At 43.4% G+C, this 19952-nt stretch overlaps 1 protein-coding gene and 2 long non-coding RNA genes across 10 annotated transcripts in view; 1 reads left to right on the top strand and 2 right to left on the bottom strand.

Annotated features, from left to right (window-relative positions):
• REPS1 (RALBP1 associated Eps domain containing 1) overlaps positions 1-12427 on the bottom strand; it is a 106826-nt gene extending 94399 nt beyond the window's left edge. For 7 of the 8 annotated variants that reach the window (XM_075924299.1, XM_075924296.1, XM_075924295.1 and 4 more), the window contains exon 1: positions 11572-11871. In XM_075924299.1, coding sequence (XP_075780414.1) covers positions 11572-11724 — 153 coding nt within the window. In that variant the 5' untranslated portion in view covers positions 11725-11871. Of the gene's footprint in view, positions 1-11571; positions 11872-12289 lie in introns of those variants that run through there. The other variant, XM_075924301.1, reaches the window with a different exon arrangement.
• Positions 12428-12579: 152 nt separating this feature from the next.
• Positions 12580-18278, top strand: LOC142827895 (uncharacterized). Its single transcript, XR_012902691.1, has 3 exons — positions 12580-13263; positions 15941-16019; positions 18142-18278. It is a non-coding gene; the product is annotated as an uncharacterized LOC142827895 (long non-coding RNA).
• Positions 15120-18389, bottom strand: LOC142827894 (uncharacterized). Its single transcript, XR_012902690.1, has 2 exons — positions 18252-18389; positions 15120-15329 (listed from the first exon to the last, which is right to left on the bottom strand). It is a non-coding gene; the product is annotated as an uncharacterized LOC142827894 (long non-coding RNA).
• Positions 18390-19952: the final 1563 nt, after the last annotated feature.

The raw sequence follows: 19952 nt of genomic DNA on the forward strand, positions 1-19952 counted from the left end.
TTTGCTTTTAGCACAAAACAAGTTAAGAGACTACTTCAGGAGCAGAGAATCACTGCCTTGTTTTGGTAATGGGAAGCTTCTCAAGAACTTCCTTGGTTTCTCTTCGGGCACTAAGTAATTAAACAGGGGCACATTGTTTAGTCTCTCTTCTTTGCCCAGCTTTGAGTCAAGTCAATTGTCAAAGACTAGTTTAATTCTGAAAAGCCCAGCAATAGTTTTCCATAAAGACAATAAAACCTTTAAAAGCCAGGTTTTCTTAGTACCAACTGCTGCAGCAATATTATGAAGATACAGTAGTGGCTCATTTTTGCGCTTGATAAACTTAAGCCTTATTGCAACTTAGCCTGGTTGTCATTTCCAAGAATCACAGAAGTGGGAAACCAAGGTACATTTTACATCGGGAGTATTGACATCACTAATAAATGCTCCCAAATTATTAACACTCAAAAACTCACTATCCAGAAGTTGAAGTCAGGGTGCCATCTTTTTCAAATTCTTGTATTTAGCATATCACAGTTTCTATAAACCTTATACTGGCTGCACAGAAAGAACTCTCCTGCGCTCTACAATGCAAAGGGCATATTTAAAAGTTACATATTTTATACAGACAGCTCTAAGGACCAGCCCTGTTCCTTGGATAGCTTCCTAAGCCAGCAAAACACTGGTGGAATACTAGCATAAATGCTGTTCCAGCAGATCTATAGTGCAATTAGATACCCAAGCTGGACCATGCAAGCTGACTTGGGCATACGGTGCCTGGACTAAAGATCTGCTTAACTGATGTACAGATGTTTAAGCAATGGCTGGGACTCTTCTACCTTACAGGGTCCAATAGCCTGGTGTGCAGTCCAAGTAAAACGTCTTCAGGTTGGACATCCTGGTCCAGCACCGTCAGTCCTGCACTCCAGATCCAGCACCTGATCGGTCTTGGATGAGGGATTTGCCAGACAACGGGAGGTCCCGACACCACCCCCTCACCCTGATGTCTCTCCCTGCTGCTGGCTCCTTTAGCCTGGCTAAGCTGCCTGCTGGCCAGCCTCAGTCCCAGTTCTACTGCTGGCTGGGTGGCATGTGGTCCCAGCCCTGTTGCCAGGTGGCAAGCTGTCCAATTGGGCTGCCACAGCCCTATCCCTGTTGCTGCACAGCACATGGCCCCAGCTGTGCTGCTTCTGCTGAGCTGCTGCTGGCTTCCCCTCCCAGGCTACGGCAGCCACAGCCCTGGCTTTGCTGCCACAGCCCTTGCCAGGCTTCCTCTTCTGGGCTGCTGTGATCTTGGCCCCACTGCCAGGCAGCCCTGATCACACTCCGCTGCTACCACACTTGCCAGGCTCCCAACTGCTGGCCCTCTTGCTCTGGGGCACTCTTATCCAGGAACATTCATGATTATGCCAGACCATGGATGTTGCTGGATCAGAGAATTTCAGATTTGGGAGGTGCAACCTGTATATCACAATTAAAGAGCCCCTGAGTTCAAGCTGGTTTGGGCTTTTAATTGCAGTGTAGATGTATCCCCAGTGGAGCAGAATCAGACAAGCACTGCTTATTTCAAAAGTAAGGATACCCCTTTAATCCTCAGAGACAGTGAAGGGAACAGAATGAGTGGGAAATTTGTCTGGATGCAATTCCCATTAAAGGAAACATGCCTGTTGTTTACAGTGAATCTGTATAGAGAGAGGGGTTCCTTGTGTTTTGACTCAATTGTGAATTTAAGCAAAGGAAGAGGAGCACAAGACTTTGTGAGATCGACTAAGGATCCCTACACTTCAGGTTGAAGATGTGCTTTTAAGTTGGTAACTTTATGGTGGAGTGCTCTAAATATCTGATACAAAAAGGAATTTTCTTGCAGGCTTAGAGAAAATAAAAAACAAAGGGGAGACAACGCTTTTGAAAATTAAAAAAGACAAGATACACTTATTTTATTATGTTGTGTGTTTTCTTGTGTGATAAAGTACTTCAAAAACTAATGAACTGTCCACAGTAGGATATTTCCGACGTTCACACAAGTAGAATTGAGCTTGTTTGCCATAGTTCTAAAGATCAGAATCAGAACTCTGCTTTCAGGTTATAAAGCATAAGATCCAGCTATGGTACTAGTCAAAATGAGACTGCGTCCATATTGTTTCAGATATAAGAAACAAGTCTGTCAGTCAACTGAAGGAGAGAAGTTAAAAGAAACAAGAAAAATTTCCTCATAATGTCTTTTATACAAATTCATGACTTTATATATCTTCTGCAAGTTGGGAGTTGCTAACTGTATATCTTATGACAACATTTTCTGTACTTATAAACAAGCTTGTGACACATTTACCTCTTGCCACTTCCTATTAAGGAATGTGGTAGAGCACAAAGCGCAAACAATCACATGCCTCATGCAGGCCTATGACAAATATAAAATAGCCAAAGTTAAGGATTTGTGGGTTTGGGTTGCCTACCTTATATTACATTTCTAAAGGTTAAATGAAAAGAAAAACCAAACTACAGATTTTTATACTGAATGAATGCCCTCACTTATCACACCATTGTGAATCTTTAGAAGTACAGCTGGACCTCTCTGGTCCAGTACTGCTGGGACCTGACCAGTCCAGAAAGAGAGAATTTGCCACCGGCCTTCAAATGCACTGAATGCTGCAGCAGGCACCCTGCCTTGCCCCCACATCCTCCAACCTAACTGGCTGCTGTTGGCTCCCTGGGCAGACCAGCCTCTGGCTCCTACCGCAGGCTCCAGCCTTGCACTCCCAGGGGTTGCTGCAGGGCCTTGGCCCCAGCCTTGTGCTCCAGGGGACTTCTGCGGGGCCTTGGCCCTGCACTCTTAAAGGCTGCTAGGAGAGTCTGGCCCTGTGCTGCTAGGGGATTCTGGCCATGCAGGGCTGTCACAGGACTTCTGCTTTGCTTGCCATGGGGCTCTAGCCCCATACTTTTGGGACTCTGGCCTTGGCCCTACACTCTTGGGCTCTGCCAGGATACTCCAGCCCCACGCTTCTGCTGGGCTCTAATCCCAGCTCCACGCTCCCGGGGACTGCCCCTTTCCTGGGGCTCCAGCCCTGAGCTGCTGGGAAACTCCGGACCTGGCCGAGTGCTACTGAGGGCTGCCACAGGGCTCCAGCTCCATGATGCCAGGCTACCCCCAACTGTGCTGCAGACCCTGTTGCCCCTACCCCCGGCTGGCCATCCTACTCTAGGTGCTCTGGACCAGAAGCATCTATTGTACGGAGTGTGCCAGTTTTTGGAAGTGCAACCTGTAGTACAACTTAAACAACTTCATCTGAAGTTGGGCTACAAAGAAAAATAATGGGTTTATCTTTTATAAACTAGGGGATGCATAAAGGAAGCCTAAAAAGCTAAGATTCTAATTTTAAAAAATCCAGTCTTATTTTATAGAAATAGTAGAGGTGTAAAAATACATATGAGAGAATCCTGTTTAAATTCAGGGGGTACATTCTCTGATTTTTCAGACTATGTAAGTAACTGTGTTAAAAAGACAGACAAACAAGAACCTGACAAATAGCTGGAAAATCCTGGACTTTGGAGGAGAGGAGTGCAGAGAAAAGGGAAAAAGGATTCTACGTGCCTCTCAGAAAGAAAGCTATGAAAGGCGACTTCTAGCATAACAAGGGGAAAAAAACAGAGAAAGTGCCCAGATAGTATAATGATGGAACCTATTAGCCTGATTCTGCTCTTACTGACAGCTCCCAATAGCTTTAATGGAAGTAGGATCACGCTCTGATAGATGTGCATTCCCAATATTTTCAAGATTTTTTTTTAAAATGTTCAGACATTTTACTGTAAATCAATCACTAAAATGAGACAGCCACTTGTCTCCCATCTCCAGGTTACCCTTTTAAAAGTTACTTAAAACTAGCGATGTTAAAATGTGTTTATTTCTGTAAATGTGTACCCATTGAAATTTTCAGGATGTACATGTTTACATATGAGGGGGAAGGGGCAGGAATAGTGAGACCTGGTGCTTGCAGTGAGCTAGCTCCCACTCTATTCCCACACGCTGCTTTGTGGAAGGCAGCAGCCCAGAGAAAGGGGGGAGGACAGGTGGCTCCACAGAAGCTGGCAGGTGCCAGGGGGAGGGGAAGGCAGTACCACAGGAGCCGGCACATGTAGGAAGCTGGCTGAAAGGCTGGCACCCCATGTGCACCAGCTCCTGCCTCCCTCTCCTCCCTCTCCCATATAGGGTACTTCACCTAGTAAAGGGTACTTTTCCTAGTATAGATGAAACTTTTAAAAAAAAAAAAAAAAAAGGACAGATCTGGGAACTCAACTTTGACAGTGTCAGATTTTGAAGATTTTACTCATAGTTAATGCCAATGTTTAAACCTACAACAAATTTTCACTATCAGCTTAAATTGAAATCTAAATCAGAACTGTAATAACTGAAACGAAGGTTACCACAACAATAGATGCTTTGGTTTTCTCAATTTGTTCCCCACATGCATGCCCAATCTATAATCTACTGGGAAAACTACTCTGCATTTTTAAATTGGTTTATGACTGTGTTTTAATGGAAAAGTTTCACAACCAGAGCACACTAATTCCTCGATTAATTAATTTCAAGATAATTTAACCATGAAAAATATTCTATAACTATAATAGATAATAGCAAATAAGAAAAGAAAACAAAGGGGCAGACAAAGCTTTTGAAAATTAAAAGACTAGAGACACTAAGTTTAGACTGGCAACACTATTTATAATCATTTAGCTGAATAAGAGACTAACAATACAGTACTGTCACATATCAAGTTAAAACATTAAAATGAGACTCAATGGAAAATGAAAAAAGGTTCTCCATTCTAGCTACCAAGAGACAGCCTTTAGCAAAATATCAGTTATTTTGATCACTTGTTTAAAGGTTTTCCAGTACTGCTATTTATAAATGGAACCTCAAGTATTTGTAGAATTTTCTCATTTTTTAGATAGTCTCCACTGTCAAAGTTATTTACTTCAGTCTGATTTTTATTAAATGACAAGTCTCCTGAGGAGGGAAGTAGGCAAGCAAAATGTTTACTTCATTCTTCCCCTCCTACCACCATAAGATTATTTTGCAACATGGGACCCTGCACTGGTAACACATTAATTTCAGAAGAATGTCCAGCAAAGTAACGATTTCACAGATCATTTAAGTAAATTGTTACAAGAACGTTCTAGGGCTCATACAAGATAAGAGCAAAATAGAGCACAAGTGCATAAAATGTTCTGTGATTATGCAAGTTTAGCATAAGTCAGAAATCCAGTACTAAAGTCTTCGAAAACATTTACTTCCATGTCCTTGGGATATTTTGTATGAAAAATATATTTGCTGTCAAATATAAACCCTAAACCAATGCAACAGTAACAGATAAGCCAATCAAAAAACATTAAAAATGGAGAAAAAAAAATCAGAGACCTAATTTACTGAATAATTTCAATACTAATAAGAGTCACCAAGAACTGATTTTAAATTACTCTTGGAGGGAAAAAAAAAATCTCTTATTTCATGTTTTAATGTATTACACAAGCTAAAACTTACATATGCTTCAGTACTTTTCCAATTTAATCAGTGTTCTTTTATTCCAAAAATTAGAATGTCATGTTCTGTCAACAGGGCTTCACTTGAGACTTCAATGCCAATGTACTACCATAACTATTCTAAAGGCATTTAAAAATATAGCCTGTTTTACATACATTAAGTGAAAGTACAAATTTTTATTCCGTTGAATAGGTTTTCCTTCTACACTTGATTTTTTTTTATGTTTAGACTGAAACCTTTAATTCGAAGAAAAATATTGTGTGTTTTAAAAGGCAATTGTGATTGAGAAACAAAGTACTCTGAGTACTAATGAAAGTAGATATCCATAACATTTCTGCACAGTCAATAGATCTGGGAAGTCTCCATTAATTTTTGGCATCTAACGTATTCAGAGTTTAATTTGTCATCAATTGAGAAACCTATTTCTAGTTTTTAGAGTTTCAAACCTAGGATTGCAAATGCAAGTAAATATAGCATTGTTTAAAACTGCAGATTGATTTTAAAGAGTGGCAAAATCCCCATCTACACAAAATCAAGAAGTTCATTTCCAAAAAAGCCATACCATGCAGAGAAAGAAAGGGTATCAAGGTCTCCAACCGGTAAAGTCACTACAAGTGCACAGTATACTGTGTACAGGGCAGCTGTAGCTTTCTTGCGTAAATCTCATGCAAATGAAACACGGCATGGAATACTGTTGCCACGCTTCATTTTCATAATTAGCAGCCGCTTTGGCACAAGAGGCTTTTGCGCAAAAAGGAGTGTGTAGACTGCTCCTTTTTGCTCAAAAGCTGTTCTTCCTGAAAAAAATTAGGAAGAAAGGTTCTTGCACAAGAGGGGGGTTTTGCGCAAAAAGGAGCCGTCTACACAGCTCTTTTTTGCACAAAAGCCTCTTGCGCAAAAACAGCTGCTCACTTATTATGCAAATGAAGCGCGGCAACATTCCACACCATGCTTCATTTGCATAAGCTTTTCTTCAAGAAGACTACAGTGTAGCCATAGCCTGATAGTGCAGAGGAAAAGTATGTGAATCTTCTCCCCCCATGTGCCCCAGACAATGAGCTGCTACATTTTGAACACTATTTACATGCATGTGGCCTGGAAAGGCATCAACTACTCAATTCAACTGTTTGATTTTGAATCCTAATTTAAAAATACACACAAGAGTTCATTATGAAAGAGCTGAGGCTATCACACCTTTTCCCCTTTTGCACTTCTATATGAACACCCTTTAATCAGATTCTTTTTGTATCAATGCACAACAGCAGTTAAGCAGAGTAATGAATGGCTGACACTGGCAGAATTAAGGTTTCGATGCATGAACTGTCAGTTGTGGTAATAGTAAGATGTGTGTTTTTGTGGGTGGAGGAGCAAAAGGTTAACACCTTACGTGGCTCATCTTTTCATTGCCTTGCTTTTATGGGTCTATCAAGCATGTGTGTACAGCAACTGTAACTGCTTCACTACATTTTTTGTATATTGGTTTCCTTGGTTTATGTAATACTTCATTGGAAGTAAGACTGAGAAGCAGACATGAAGTTTTTGTTTGGTACATGGACAGCTGTGCAAACTCTTCTCGGTTGTAGAACAAAATTCAACAGACATGACTAGCTCCTCAGAGACAATATTGTGTGACCCTTGCTTTCAACCATACAGCTTATGGCACAATGCAAAACTTGTAGGTCTGAGGAAGGACACAGACAACACAAAAATTCAAACAGAGTCAGAGATTGATTTTTGATCAAACCTGTGCTGATTTCAACAGAAGATGCCTTAAGATTTCTACTGCCTCTGATTAGGAACCTGTGCAGCGAAAAGGTTAGCTTGGAAATCCACATTTCCATACATATACATATGCCCCAGAATTCGGGACAATCTGACAAGGCTAAATAAACTGAAAATCTATAAAATGTACTCACATTTTGGTTGTCAAGTACTAAATATTATATTCTACAGGAAGAATGGAAATGCCCTGGGTCTGACCTCAGAGGATCCACCTACTCTATTATACTGTTTACTTCCTCAGTAAGGACCATCAGGTGTCTCAGAGGAAAGTAGAAGAATCCCAGCAGTAGGCAGATGTGGGACAACATCCCATGCATATTAGGCCTCATCCTGATTTCCAATAGTTACAGACTGATTTATAACCTGAAGAATGAGGTTTAATAACCTTTAAACAAATTTGTGTAGTTAACTCTGGTTATTTTTGATACCATATAAATGTACATTTCTGTCAATCTCATTAAGTTCATTGCCTCAATGGTTTCCTGTGGTATGAATTCCACAGCTGAGTTATACCGTGTTAACAAATTTACATTTGGTTTTGAATGTTCTCTTCTTGGATTATAAAGTAATAGACATTCCCACTCTTTATTTTGTATACTTTCCTAAACTACACCTTAGACTTTCCAATCTTCATTGAGAGTCCCCCCTCTTCCCAAGCATTGATCATTCATTGCTCTCTTCTGAACTTCCTCTAGTTTAGTATTTGAGAGAGAGGATACCAGCACCACACACAGCATTCTAGATGAAGCCACATTAGTGATTTATAAGTGCATTTTATATCCTTTGTATTATTCATCATCTCTTTCCTTACACACCCAAACATCTTTTGGTTTTTAACTGCAGCTGCCCATTGACAAGATATCTTCATTGAGCTGTCAACAATGAAACCCAGGTTTATCCAGTTCATTTACAATCATGTAATTTACATTTTCCCCACCAAACATTCATTACTCTGCAAGAGAATATCAATCTGCAAGAGAATATTTACCTCCCTTGAGACAGGCTAAGTAGGACTGGAATCCGTTAGGGATGTAAAAATCCTGTTTAACCAATTAAATGTTGTGATTGAACACTTAACCAAGGTCATGTGGGCAGGTGACCTGGAAAGGGGTCTCCAGCCAGGCCACAATACAGGCAGTCCCCAGATTACATCAATCCGACTTATGTCGGATCCCTAGTTACAAACGGGGGGGAGGGGCGCAGCTAGTGCGTGGTGCCTCCCCCACTGTCGCCACCTCCGGCGGCACAGGGGGCACTTCTCCTCAGCAGACCAGGTAGACGCAGAGCTAGCGCCCCTCCCCCTCCCCCAGCAGACCAGGGAGACACGGAGCGGCTTTTCTCACCGCAGAGGATGCAGGTCTGCTGGGGGGGAACAAGACACCAGCCAAAAGGGGGCACCCCAGAGCGGAAAAATTAATTTCCTAGGGAACAGCAGGAGCAGCAGGCAGTGAGACCCATTGTGTTACAGTCCCCACCTTGGGAGCAACAGCTCTTTCCCTCTTCAGCACTAGAGCTGCAAGTATCTTATTAGCGTCACGTGAAATTAACAAGTCCCTTCCAGCCTGGCAGAGGTGAAGCTGAAAAATTACCTAGTGGTGTGGGTGGGCAAGAATGGGGAGGTGCAGGACAGAAGGGAAGAGGGGATAAGCCCCAACCCCACACCCTGGCTGGAGCGGAGCAGGGTAAGCCCCGAGGGGATGGGTCTGGTTGCAAAGTGGGTGAGTGGACAATGAGGACCCACCTGTGGCTAAACTCCTGTTCCCAACACAGAATTTTTCTTTAAAATTAATCCTGTGGATAAATTCACACACACACACACACACACACACACACACACACACTTACTTCACAGGAAGGGATTTCCATTTTCTGCTCAGCAGAATACAACAGCTTTGATTGTATCAATATTTCACTGTGCTCTCCAATGACTATTGATTACACTTAATACCCATTTCACTGAACCATCTGTAGCAAATTCTATTTGAAACAGTAATATGCATTGAATAAACTTTTTTTAGATATAAAAAACAAAGATTCTGACTATTAAATGAATAACTGGGATCTTTCAGGTACCCCAAAAGGAAGATTTGGATATAGCATGAAACACTGAAACTTATGATCAATTTTTAATTAAAATATCAACCAAAAAAACCTTCATATCAAAACAGTATGTGTTTTTCTTAGAATAAGGAAGTTGTATGAGAATCAGGGTCTTTTCCACCTAACTCCAGCTCCCCGTCCCCCCCCAAAATATGTACCAGTTCCAACTTACATACAAATTCAACTTAAGAACAAGCCTACAGTCCCTATCTTGTACGTAACCCGGGGACTGCCTGTACCATGCCATGCTGCGCTCACTGGTAAGCATCAGCCAGTAATGGTGATGCTTACCAGTTAACTGGTTACATTCCTAGAACCTGGGACTAGTGATATACAAAGCACAAGATTACACTATTCCACTAAGCTACTGCATCAAGTAAAGCATGCCAACACTGTACTAGTTTATATACACACAACATTTCAAGATTTATGTAGAAGAGACACTAAACAATACACATCCAGCTGTGTTCATATGATGAGCGTAAAGACTGTGGGTATTGTGTAATTCAGAACACAAATACTAATATTTGGGTGGCCCTTGAGATCTCATTAATAAAATATTGAAAAACAAGTTTTCATTTAGAGATTTAAACAGTGTAGATCATGAACACAATAAGGACAAATAAATTACTAGGAAACATGATTATTTAAGTTAATTTTAGTGCTTGCCATATTTTTATACTACCCACAACTTATCAACTGATTCAGCTAAATAGAATAAAGAGATCTGGTTCATTTTAAACTCCTCTCACCTAATCAAATCTCTTGCTTTTAAGTGACTAAAAAGCAACACCAATGCTCCCTGATAAAGTGTGTACACACTCCTGAAATTAAACCCTCTTCTGAGTTGAAAGAAGCTGATGGATACATGTTTGTTGGTCTTGGATAACAGTAAGCAACTCTGACTCTTCACTGAGGCAACAGTGTACCTATGAGATGGTATGGCTTTCTAGAAATAACACTTTATTCTGCTTATAGCCTCTTTCAGGGAACTACACTTCACAAACATATCACAGCCATGAACATATTATGGTGGATGCACACACAAGCTATTGCCTCTATAGTTCCCCTGTGGATACTTTTCTAGGAACTATATTAGACAAACGATGCTAAATTATCCCTTAGCTACACTGGTAGCACAATTTGTAACTCAGTAATGTAGCTTTCACATAAGTCCCAGTTCCCACTGGTTACAGTAGTAGTGCTGGAACTTTGCTTCCACACATTACTAGTGGGAGTCTACTGCTTTAGCACAACCTGCCTGTATTATCCAATTTTAAAACTGCATTTTTCACTGATGTCAAGGCACTTTATAAGATCTGCAGGTACTCTACTTTTTCAAATTAGAAAAAAAGTAGAGAGTTATTTATCTGAACAAGGTCACTGAGCCAGAAACACAAACAGGAATAAAAGTACAGATTTCCCGTATCCTGCTATCAGTACTTCCCAGCAGTGCTCAAATTCCTATGCTTCGGATGGACTTTCCCATAGTTTTTGCAAGTGACATACTTCTCAGCCTAAGATTAATAGGACCACAGGAACTCATTCAGGTAGCCTCTGCAACCCAGCAAGTTAAGACTTCAATATTAGTAAGATCTGAAGGACAACATGCTCTGAGCCTCCACTTTGCTCCAACTCGGATAAACACAAAAATTACCCCATTCCCAGTACAGCTGGGGCAACAGCCCAAGCACAGCAAGAGTCACAGCACTGAAGTTGTCATACCTCAGCACAGCGTTTCTCGGGAGAGGAACACCTGACTGTCCCTCAGGCAGGTCACATACACCAACCCCTAACCTGTAGTTAACCCCAGTGCCTGCCCTCAGCACAGAGCCCCCACTGCAGAGGCAGAACAGGGATAGACTTTGAGAGACGCCCCCTCCCCCGCCTCTGGTTCAGCAGCAATGGCCGGGGTGCGGGAAACGTGGGCGCTGACAGCCACTAAAGCCAGCTGTAACCCCTGCGCAGAACGGAGACCGCTGCAAGCCATAACCCCCCCTTCGCCCCAGCACCTGTGGCAGCCACCGGGCCGGGCCAGGCTCCCCCGGGAGGGATGACAAGGCCGTAGGGGGGCGCGACTCCCGCTGCACCCAGGGGGGCTGAGGGGCGGCTCAGCGCCGGGAAGCGGGCGGGGCCCACGAGGGGGCGGGGGGAAGGCGAGAAGCGGCCGGTACCTGCAGGACCACCTCGCTGGGCAGCTGCGCGGCGCGGAACAGCTCCAGCACCCGCCCGTTGGGCGCCACCTTCTTGGTGCTCTCGGTGTCGCAGTAGGCGAAGAGGTCGCAGTAATAGCGCTGCTCCGCCTCGCTCAGCGTCAGGCCTTCCATCGCGCCCGGCCGCGAGACGAGCTGGGGGGGGGCGGGCCAGGGGCGAATCCCGCGCGCGCCGCTTCCCTCTCGGGCCCCGCCCGCGCCGCGGTCCCTCGCGAGGCCCGGCCGCTGCGCTCGCGCTGTGAGGGCGCCGCACCGGAAGCGCGGGGGGTGGGCGGGGCTATAAAAGTTTCGGCCCCGCCCCCTTCTCTTTGCCCAGCGAAGCCGCCGCCGTTTACGAAGCCCCAGAGAGGGGGCGGGGAGGCTGCGGAGCAAAACAGGCCCCTCCCTCCCGGCCCGGATGTGAGGCCTTCGCTGGGCCGGAGTCGGCGGGGAGGGGCGCCCGGCAGCGCCCCCTGCTGGCGTGGCGGGCGGGCGGCAGCCTGGTGCCGGCTCCCCCGCCCTTGCGGCTGCTCCCCGCCGTGGTGCCTCCCGCGCTGGGTGGTGCGGCTTTAGGCACCTGAGTTACAGGTGCCCGCCCGGCCGCCCCGGCTTGTATGGAGCGATCCCTGGACGGAGCCGCCTCCCGTATTGGTGTCAGAGACGTGCCCCAGGAGTCAGGGCGGGCGGGGCTAGATCTCACCGCTGCAGCCCTAGGCGCGGGGACGAGGGATCACCGTGGGTGCTGGAACAGGGGGTGCCCGGCCATCTAGTGGTCTCCCTTCTCTGGGGCTGGCAGGTTGAATGGCTCTCAGCCCCCGCCCTGCACACCTTGTTCCAGCTTCCTGTTACTGATTAAACCCCATGGTCCCATTGCAACCAGGGTGCCTGCCAGCTCTTTAAATAGCTCCCTGCTGGCTTTTGGTGTAGCAATCCAGCTCTTGCCGGAGCTGCACATCAAAGTGCACCGGATTTCACCTCTGATTAAACCTTATGTTGGGTGAATTCAGCCTGAAGAGCGCTTGCCTGTTAATCAAAGCTAACCACAAAACTTTAACAAAAAAAAGATCAAAGTCAGAAAATCATCATGGGATGAACAAATCTAGGGACCATTGACAGAAGGAAGGAGGTGCAGCATTCTTTTCCTGTCCCACCTCCTTAGCAGCCTACAGACAAAATATTCATCTATAAAACACAATTTTCTTAGAAAAGGAGTACAGTATTGGACAACTTAATGGGAAACTAGAAATGCATTTGTCCACTGATGCCAAATATAGCAAGTATGTTATAATGTTTTATTCGTTTAAAGGAGTTGTCAGTTAAAATCTTGCATGCTCTCAAGTACCTTCCCATAGCTCTGAAGAGGTAAATGAATGTGGGTTTTAAAAAGCTGATTGTACATGCTGAGGCTTACTTCTGAAAATATAATTGACATATACTAAAAAGGTTATTTATAATTAACTTGCTAAATTCCTTTTGCATACATAAAGCATGGAACAGATTTTGTCAAATGCACCTGTCTGCTATAACTCCTCAGGGCTATAGAAACTTTCATTGTCCTTACAGACCAAGTGAGCTAAGACTAGAGATGAGCAGGAAAGATTTGGAAAAATTCCAGTAACTCTGAATGAAGAGCTGGACTTTTGCTACTACTGATCCTTCCAAAAAGAAGAAACAGTAAGTGGCGGAAATTTTTCACTCCCAGATGCAAAAGCATTGTGATCATGCTATCAAGTTTTCTGGATCAAAGGAGCCCTTTTCTTAATTTTCAAAAAATCCTGGACTCTTGTCAGAAGCATTTGTGTAAAATAAAAGTGTTTAAAATCCAGTCACTTTTCAGATATTTGCAGTCCTTACATGTGTAAAATTCTTCATATATCCTTTATGTATTATCCTACATAATTTCTTTCCATCTTTACTATTTACATCCTTCAGATCTTTGTAAATCCCATCTTTTTCATCCTCCTGTCTTCATGATCACTTTACTAAATTATATCCACTTACCACTTAATTTTTCCTCATATGTAACTGTTTATCAAAGGGAAAATCAATAGAGCTGTATGCATAGACTTATTGGGGAAGATCTTGCATTCCTGACATACAAACATCAAGATACTCAATGGCTGTTTATAAATGGCCACTGTATTTTAAAATATTCTAGCATCCAAAACCCTAAGTAATTAAAGCCCTAATCTTACAACTCTGAAGCACATGTACATCAATATGATCAATTTTAAGTACATCACTATGATCACTGAAGTTAATGAGAATACTGACAAACTTAGGCAGATATAAGAAGTAGTCCCATGGCACCAGATGGTGCATCTACACAGCATTATTTTGGAATAACTGACATTTTTCCAAAATAACATAGTCCACGTCGACACAAGTAGTTATTTCAACATAATGTCGAAATAACGTCAAGCTGAAGGACTTCTTACGCCAACTCCTGTTACCCTCCTTTTATGAGACATAAGGGAAGTTGGAGGAAGAGTTCTCTACCTCGGACTCCCCGCTGCGTAGACAGTGCCAAAAGCCGAAATAAGCTATTTCAACTTAAGTTACACAATTGATGTAGCTCAAATTGCATAGCTTATTCTGGCTTTAGCTCTGCTCTGTAGACATGTCCTTAGAGACTTAGAGAGAGAGAGAATCATGAGCTTTCATAGGCAAAACCCAATTCTTCAGAGGAGATGATCTTGAGTGGAGGCATGATAAGAAAGGGAACATATTATATAAACCTCTATTTTCCTCTCACAACACAGAAAGAAAGATCTGCTGGTGGGTCTACATAGAGGGGGCCTTGGAAGTGACTGTAGCTAAAGGTATCCTACAGAGAACTGAGAGATGAGAAAGGGGAAGCCCTGGGTAAGGGTATTTCAGTTACATTGGAGGAACTTTGTGTGGATGGGCAAGAAAGCAGAGCTTGCTGAAAGACTGGGTGACCATCTGTTTCCTTTTCAAACCCAAGGGCTGGAGATTCTGGCAGAGAAAAGACAGAGCTCCCTGTAGTTTGTGGTAAGACTGGCAAAAAGTCTAAAACCAGAGTAGCCAAAGAACAGGCCAGATACTCTTTGTAGCTCAGAAACTTTTGTTGCTTAAGTTTGGTCCTTGGACCACTATCAGGATAGGTTGGTTTTCTTGGAATACAACTAGAAAGAAGATCCACAAGAAGTTTGTTTATTTTGTTGAATTTTTGTGGACAGAATTACCCTGGAAATGGTGGAGCTCATTTTAGGCTGAGAGCCATCTTTATTTGAATGGGATACTGAGGCAACAGCTACCTTGACACATGACCAGATAAGAGGTCTACAATATTACAGTATTGTATAGTTTTCAATCAACTGTAGGTTTGTTGTGATGTGCAGCCTTTGTACTGTTAGTGCTACAGATTTCTACAGATAGATATCCAAATACATTAACCTAATTAGATACATTTGTCATGTAATCAAATTTATTCAGAGTGGCAAGGCCATGCTTTTCCAAATGAGACATTGTAAAAAGGAGCCAGGATGCCCTAAAAACAAAAGGTCTAGAATTTAGACTTTATTTTCCTTTCTGTTTTATAACAGGGTTTTGATGGAAGTGGAATTGTTTTGTTTCCTCATATCCAACCTGCTGGAAGAACAGTCAGTGCTAGTTATTGTATGAATTTCAGCTCCCAGGAATGAAGCATATATGTTTCTTCAGCCAAGGCCAGCCTTAAGGAAAATGGCATCCTCAGCAAAATTGTTTTTTGTAGCCTGTGGATTTAAGTATGTAGTAGCATTAGTGAAAGTTTCAGAAATAAATCAGTAATCTCAATACCTGTAGTTTTCATAAATGTACTAAAAAAATTGACACAAATTTGATTCAGTTTTATTAAAATAATAAAGTGTCAAACTAAAACTAAACACTAAACTAATGAATAAGAACAAATAACAAGTGTTATTCATTAAGATTCAGAAAGCAGCCCTACATGCCTTTGCTGCTGCAAACTGTGACAATCCTTGCGACTGGAGAGATTGTGAGCCACAGCATTTTCCACATACGGGGTGGAACTGGATTCTCAGCAGATTAAGGGACAAGGCACATCCTTGGGGCACAGGAAGGAAGCTACTCAGTCCTTTGCTCCCTTGGATGCAGGGCCTGCTAGTCTCTCTTGCCCCTTGCAAAGAGAATTGTCATTATCAGTGCTTCTTGGCCAAGCTCTTCTTTTAAGAGCTATATGGGAATGGATTATTTTAGATTAAAATATGAGGCACAGAAGGAAGGCTGCTATTTTTGAATGGCATCAGATTGTGAAATGAAAAAGTGGGTGAAAAATCGGAATGTGTCACACTCATTTGCCCTTCAGTGTGTACTTCCTCCACAGTTTGAGCTGCTCTGCAGAAGCCCTGGCAGCTCCCTTGCTGCAGCTGCACTTGTCCCTTTTGCCTGGCCTGCAGCTCAAGGTGAGTTCCATGCTAACAGATGGGGGCTGCATTTTGCCTAAGCCCATGGCCCTTCTGAAGCCCTCAGGCCACTCTGGACTCATCAGGGGTGCCATTATAGATTTTTTTTGGGGGGGGGGGAGAAGGAAGAGGAGGAGGCAGCTTTAACTGTGATTCCAGAGGATACTTAGGCACCTGAAATCAATAGGATATTTTTTTTGCAAATAACTTAGAAATTAGCTCTTAGATTTCACAAATCCTGACATTTCTATCAGTAATAATTAAATTATTTACAAAAAAAGCAAGAAAAATGCTTCTTGAGAACTTGTTAGAGTTAAAAATTAAGTGATACAAACTTCTGAACTGGGTGTGTTACAAATTGATGATTGACTGAAAAGTCAACAAATTATGTCTGGTGTTAGGATATTTATTGTGTATACCGTGACATGAGATATTGACAGTTAGTGTTTTTTTCTGCTTTGTTGTAATCACATTGGTACAAGGATGAGAGTCACAAGGTGAATGAAGTAATATTTTCAATTGGACCAAATATGGTTGGTTAAAGAGACAATCTTTGGAACTCCAGAGAGCTCTTCTCCAGCTCTGTGGAGTTCAAAAGGGCTAATGTCTCACCAACTAAAGCTGTTCCAAAACTTTTTTAACAAAAAGGTATTACCTCACCTACCTTGTCTCTCGGTTTGTATTTTAACAGCTGTAAATCTTGAACTCTTTGAATCTTAACTTCTGTTATCATTAAAATATTATTAGCCCCCCCATCATTTCCCACAACTGTGAAAATTATAAAAAGACAAAAAGCTTAAAACATATATTACACAAAGTTATAAAAAATAAGTGTATTCTACCAAGCCTATTTATAAGCTAGAGCAGTAGGGATGAAGCATTGTAGAAGGGGTGCGGGAAAATGAGACAAAGCCTATATTCCTACTGAGTTCCCTCTCAGTTTAAGGGCCTTATTGAAACTGCAAGTCACAACGATCACACATTATCCTCTGATTCTCACACTAGGAAGCCCAGTGACTTCCAGAGCACAAAAAGGGTTTGCAGGTGGGGCAAAGAAAATTTCCTTATTCTTAATCTTGATGTAAGAACAACATTGTACCCAACAATAGCTTTGACAAGGTCCTCTGCCTTGAGAAATTTCAGCATACCGATAAGTACAACTTGTAGTAAAAACATGAAGAAAACCTAAGGGTGTGGATAGCCAGGCAGACACCTTCCACTGTGACCCATTTCCCTTTCCTGTAAGTAGGGGACACATGGCAGAGCTGATTTCAGTAACACTCACTTATCTCTTCTGCACTCACCCCACCTGCATCACATTGGGGAAGTACAGCAGCATTTCCCTCCCCACCCTTCCTCTGGCCACACACACACACACACCCCTCCCCAGCTGGTAGCCCAGCACTCCCAGTCAGTTCCCCAATGGGAAAGCAACTGTTCCTTCCTCCCTTACCTAACCTCTCCCTGCACAGCTAAAACAGCAGTCTTCCCTCCTCCCTACTATTCCAGTCTCAGCTATTTGGTGCACATGCTACTTGTTTCTCTCTCTCCTCTCCTGAGCCCAGGGTGCCTCCAGCAAGCAGGAGAGGGAGGGGGAGAGAGCTGGGCAGGCAGACCCTAACAGAAAATTGGGTGGAGGTAATGTGAGCCAGTGTAGTGCATGCCCCCCATGTGTCACCTCTCTGCAGGGAAGGGATGGGATGGGAACACAAATGTGTGCATAGTGCACTAGTCCTGCCGGCAGAGCCAGGGGAAAGCCCTTTCCTGGACAAGTGGGGCTCTTAGAGGGGAAGGGGAAAAAAGGGCTGTGTGTGGACCCAGACCTACTCCACACTAACACACACCCAGATAGCAGGGCAGCTCTAAACCCCAGCCTGTGCGTGCGCATGCACCCACCCACTCCCACACACTCACTCACTCCTTCAGTCCCCACCAAACTCAGCCACCCAGAGCCTCTTTCAGCACAGCCTGCCCTGCCCACTCCTCACATGGCTTCTACATAGGGTTGCCAGATAGTTTCAACAAAAATGCCAGATACACTTGGCATTACATCACAATCTACATTACATCTTATTTAGAAAATATCGGACAGTTATATTTTCTCAATTTGTTTCCCAAACAGAAAGCTCAAATACTGGACTGTCCAGTTCAAAATGGGACACCTGGCAACTCTACTTCTACAGGGAGCCCTCCATCCCAGGGAGAATGGGGAGGGCCCCCCGAGGTACCCACCTTGCTGCTGCTCCCGCAAGACCAGAGGAGTTACCTGAGACAAGTAAGTGCCTCTATCTTTCCTGACCTTGGCTGAGCTGGCTGCTGTGTTCCTCTCCTGCTCAGCTGACTGGCCCTGGGTAAGGTCACATGGGACTATTATATGTGCTCCCATCAGCACACCATCCTAGGAAGCAGCCCTTGTCAGCCATGTCTAAGGCGGCCAGTACCTTCAGTAACAAACGAGTGGAATGGAATCTGTATTTGTCGTGGTGAGGTAGTCTGCTTGCAATTGTGATGGAAAAGATGAACAGCAGTCATTATGGAGAGAGAGAACATCTTCCCCACAAAAGATTTGTAAACGTACCAGTTAGAAATCCAGTGGAAGGATCCATTACTATTGAAGCTTACTAATTTACTTGCCTAAAGAATCATTGGTTAACCAGTGGAATGGGTGGAAAGTGTAGACAGTTCAACCTAAGTATTAACACCTCCATTTCCTCTTTTACCATTGGATGAGAAAAGGAGGAGGAGTTTGTCATCAGGACAGGCTCACTGATGGGGTGGAGGCAAAGTGAACAGTGACGGCAACAGCGGTGGCCACCAGAGCCCTATGCCCTTTAAACTGCAACCCGAGCACAGGGTGGCGCAGTCTGGGCAGCGCTGTGGGCTAGGGGGATGCAGTGCTGAAGGCTGGCTGCCTGGCCCTGCCCCTTCCACTTGAGGCCCCGCACCTTCTGGCGCATGGTGCAGGCCTCGTCTGCCCACGTTGCCCTGGAGCCCAGCGAGGCTGTTAGCCCTGCTTCATCACGATAAAACACAGAGGCTCAGAGAGATATGTTTGAATTGGATGATGCAGTAGTGTGACTGTTATGACAGCAATTATAACACAGTTGTGGAATCAAAGCTCAATTCTGGAGCGGGTCAGCATCGTAACTTCAGTGGGAGTCATGGGTATCTGGCATTTCTCCGTGCGCTGAACAGTAACCAACTTCAATAAATGCAGTGACAGAAATCGTCCTATGTCTCCTTCCACTGATAGGTCTGCTGGATGGCTATGAAGCATGGTCCCATGGACAGTAGCTGGGCTTGACATTTTGTGACAAAAAATGAAATGTAATGATTTTTCCCATAACAAGGTTTCACATGTTAAACAAACCAATCTTGATGATCATCCAGCCATAGTTCTGTTGTACTTCAATAACATTTCCTTCAGACAAAGATTTGAGGCACTTCTGTCATGAGTCATAATTAATGCTTGAACACTAAAAAGGCAATTTATGCAAAAACAATAAATACCAATATTAAATTCAGAGCAGAGTTTGAAGTTAAATAGCAACATTAATGTAAGTGTCTTCATTATTACCAGTACTTGACAACTGTATGCAGAGCCAGCCTGTCAATTTTCTGAAAAACATACAAGTGATATATAGGTGGAGGAGGCACTTTTCTAACCATCCTCTTCCTTAAAACACCCTTGTGCAACACTTATTACAATTACTTATTACAATTGGCACCCTGAACACTAGCATTTCCTGAACAACATATAGAATCTTAGAAACCTAGGGTTAGAAGAGACCTCAGGAGATCTTTAGTCTTGGTCCAGAACTCTAAAAATGTCTTTAGCTTGGGTCCAGTTTTGTCTTTGTTCCCTAGGTGTTTCCACAGTCTTCTTAGGTAGGAAGTCAGTGAAGAACCAAGATTATGTGACACCTCTGACTT

The sequence above is a fragment of the Pelodiscus sinensis genome, chromosome 3, assembly GCF_049634645.1.
Source record: "Pelodiscus sinensis isolate JC-2024 chromosome 3, ASM4963464v1, whole genome shotgun sequence".
In the NCBI taxonomy this organism is placed as follows: domain Eukaryota; kingdom Metazoa; phylum Chordata; order Testudines; family Trionychidae; genus Pelodiscus; species Pelodiscus sinensis.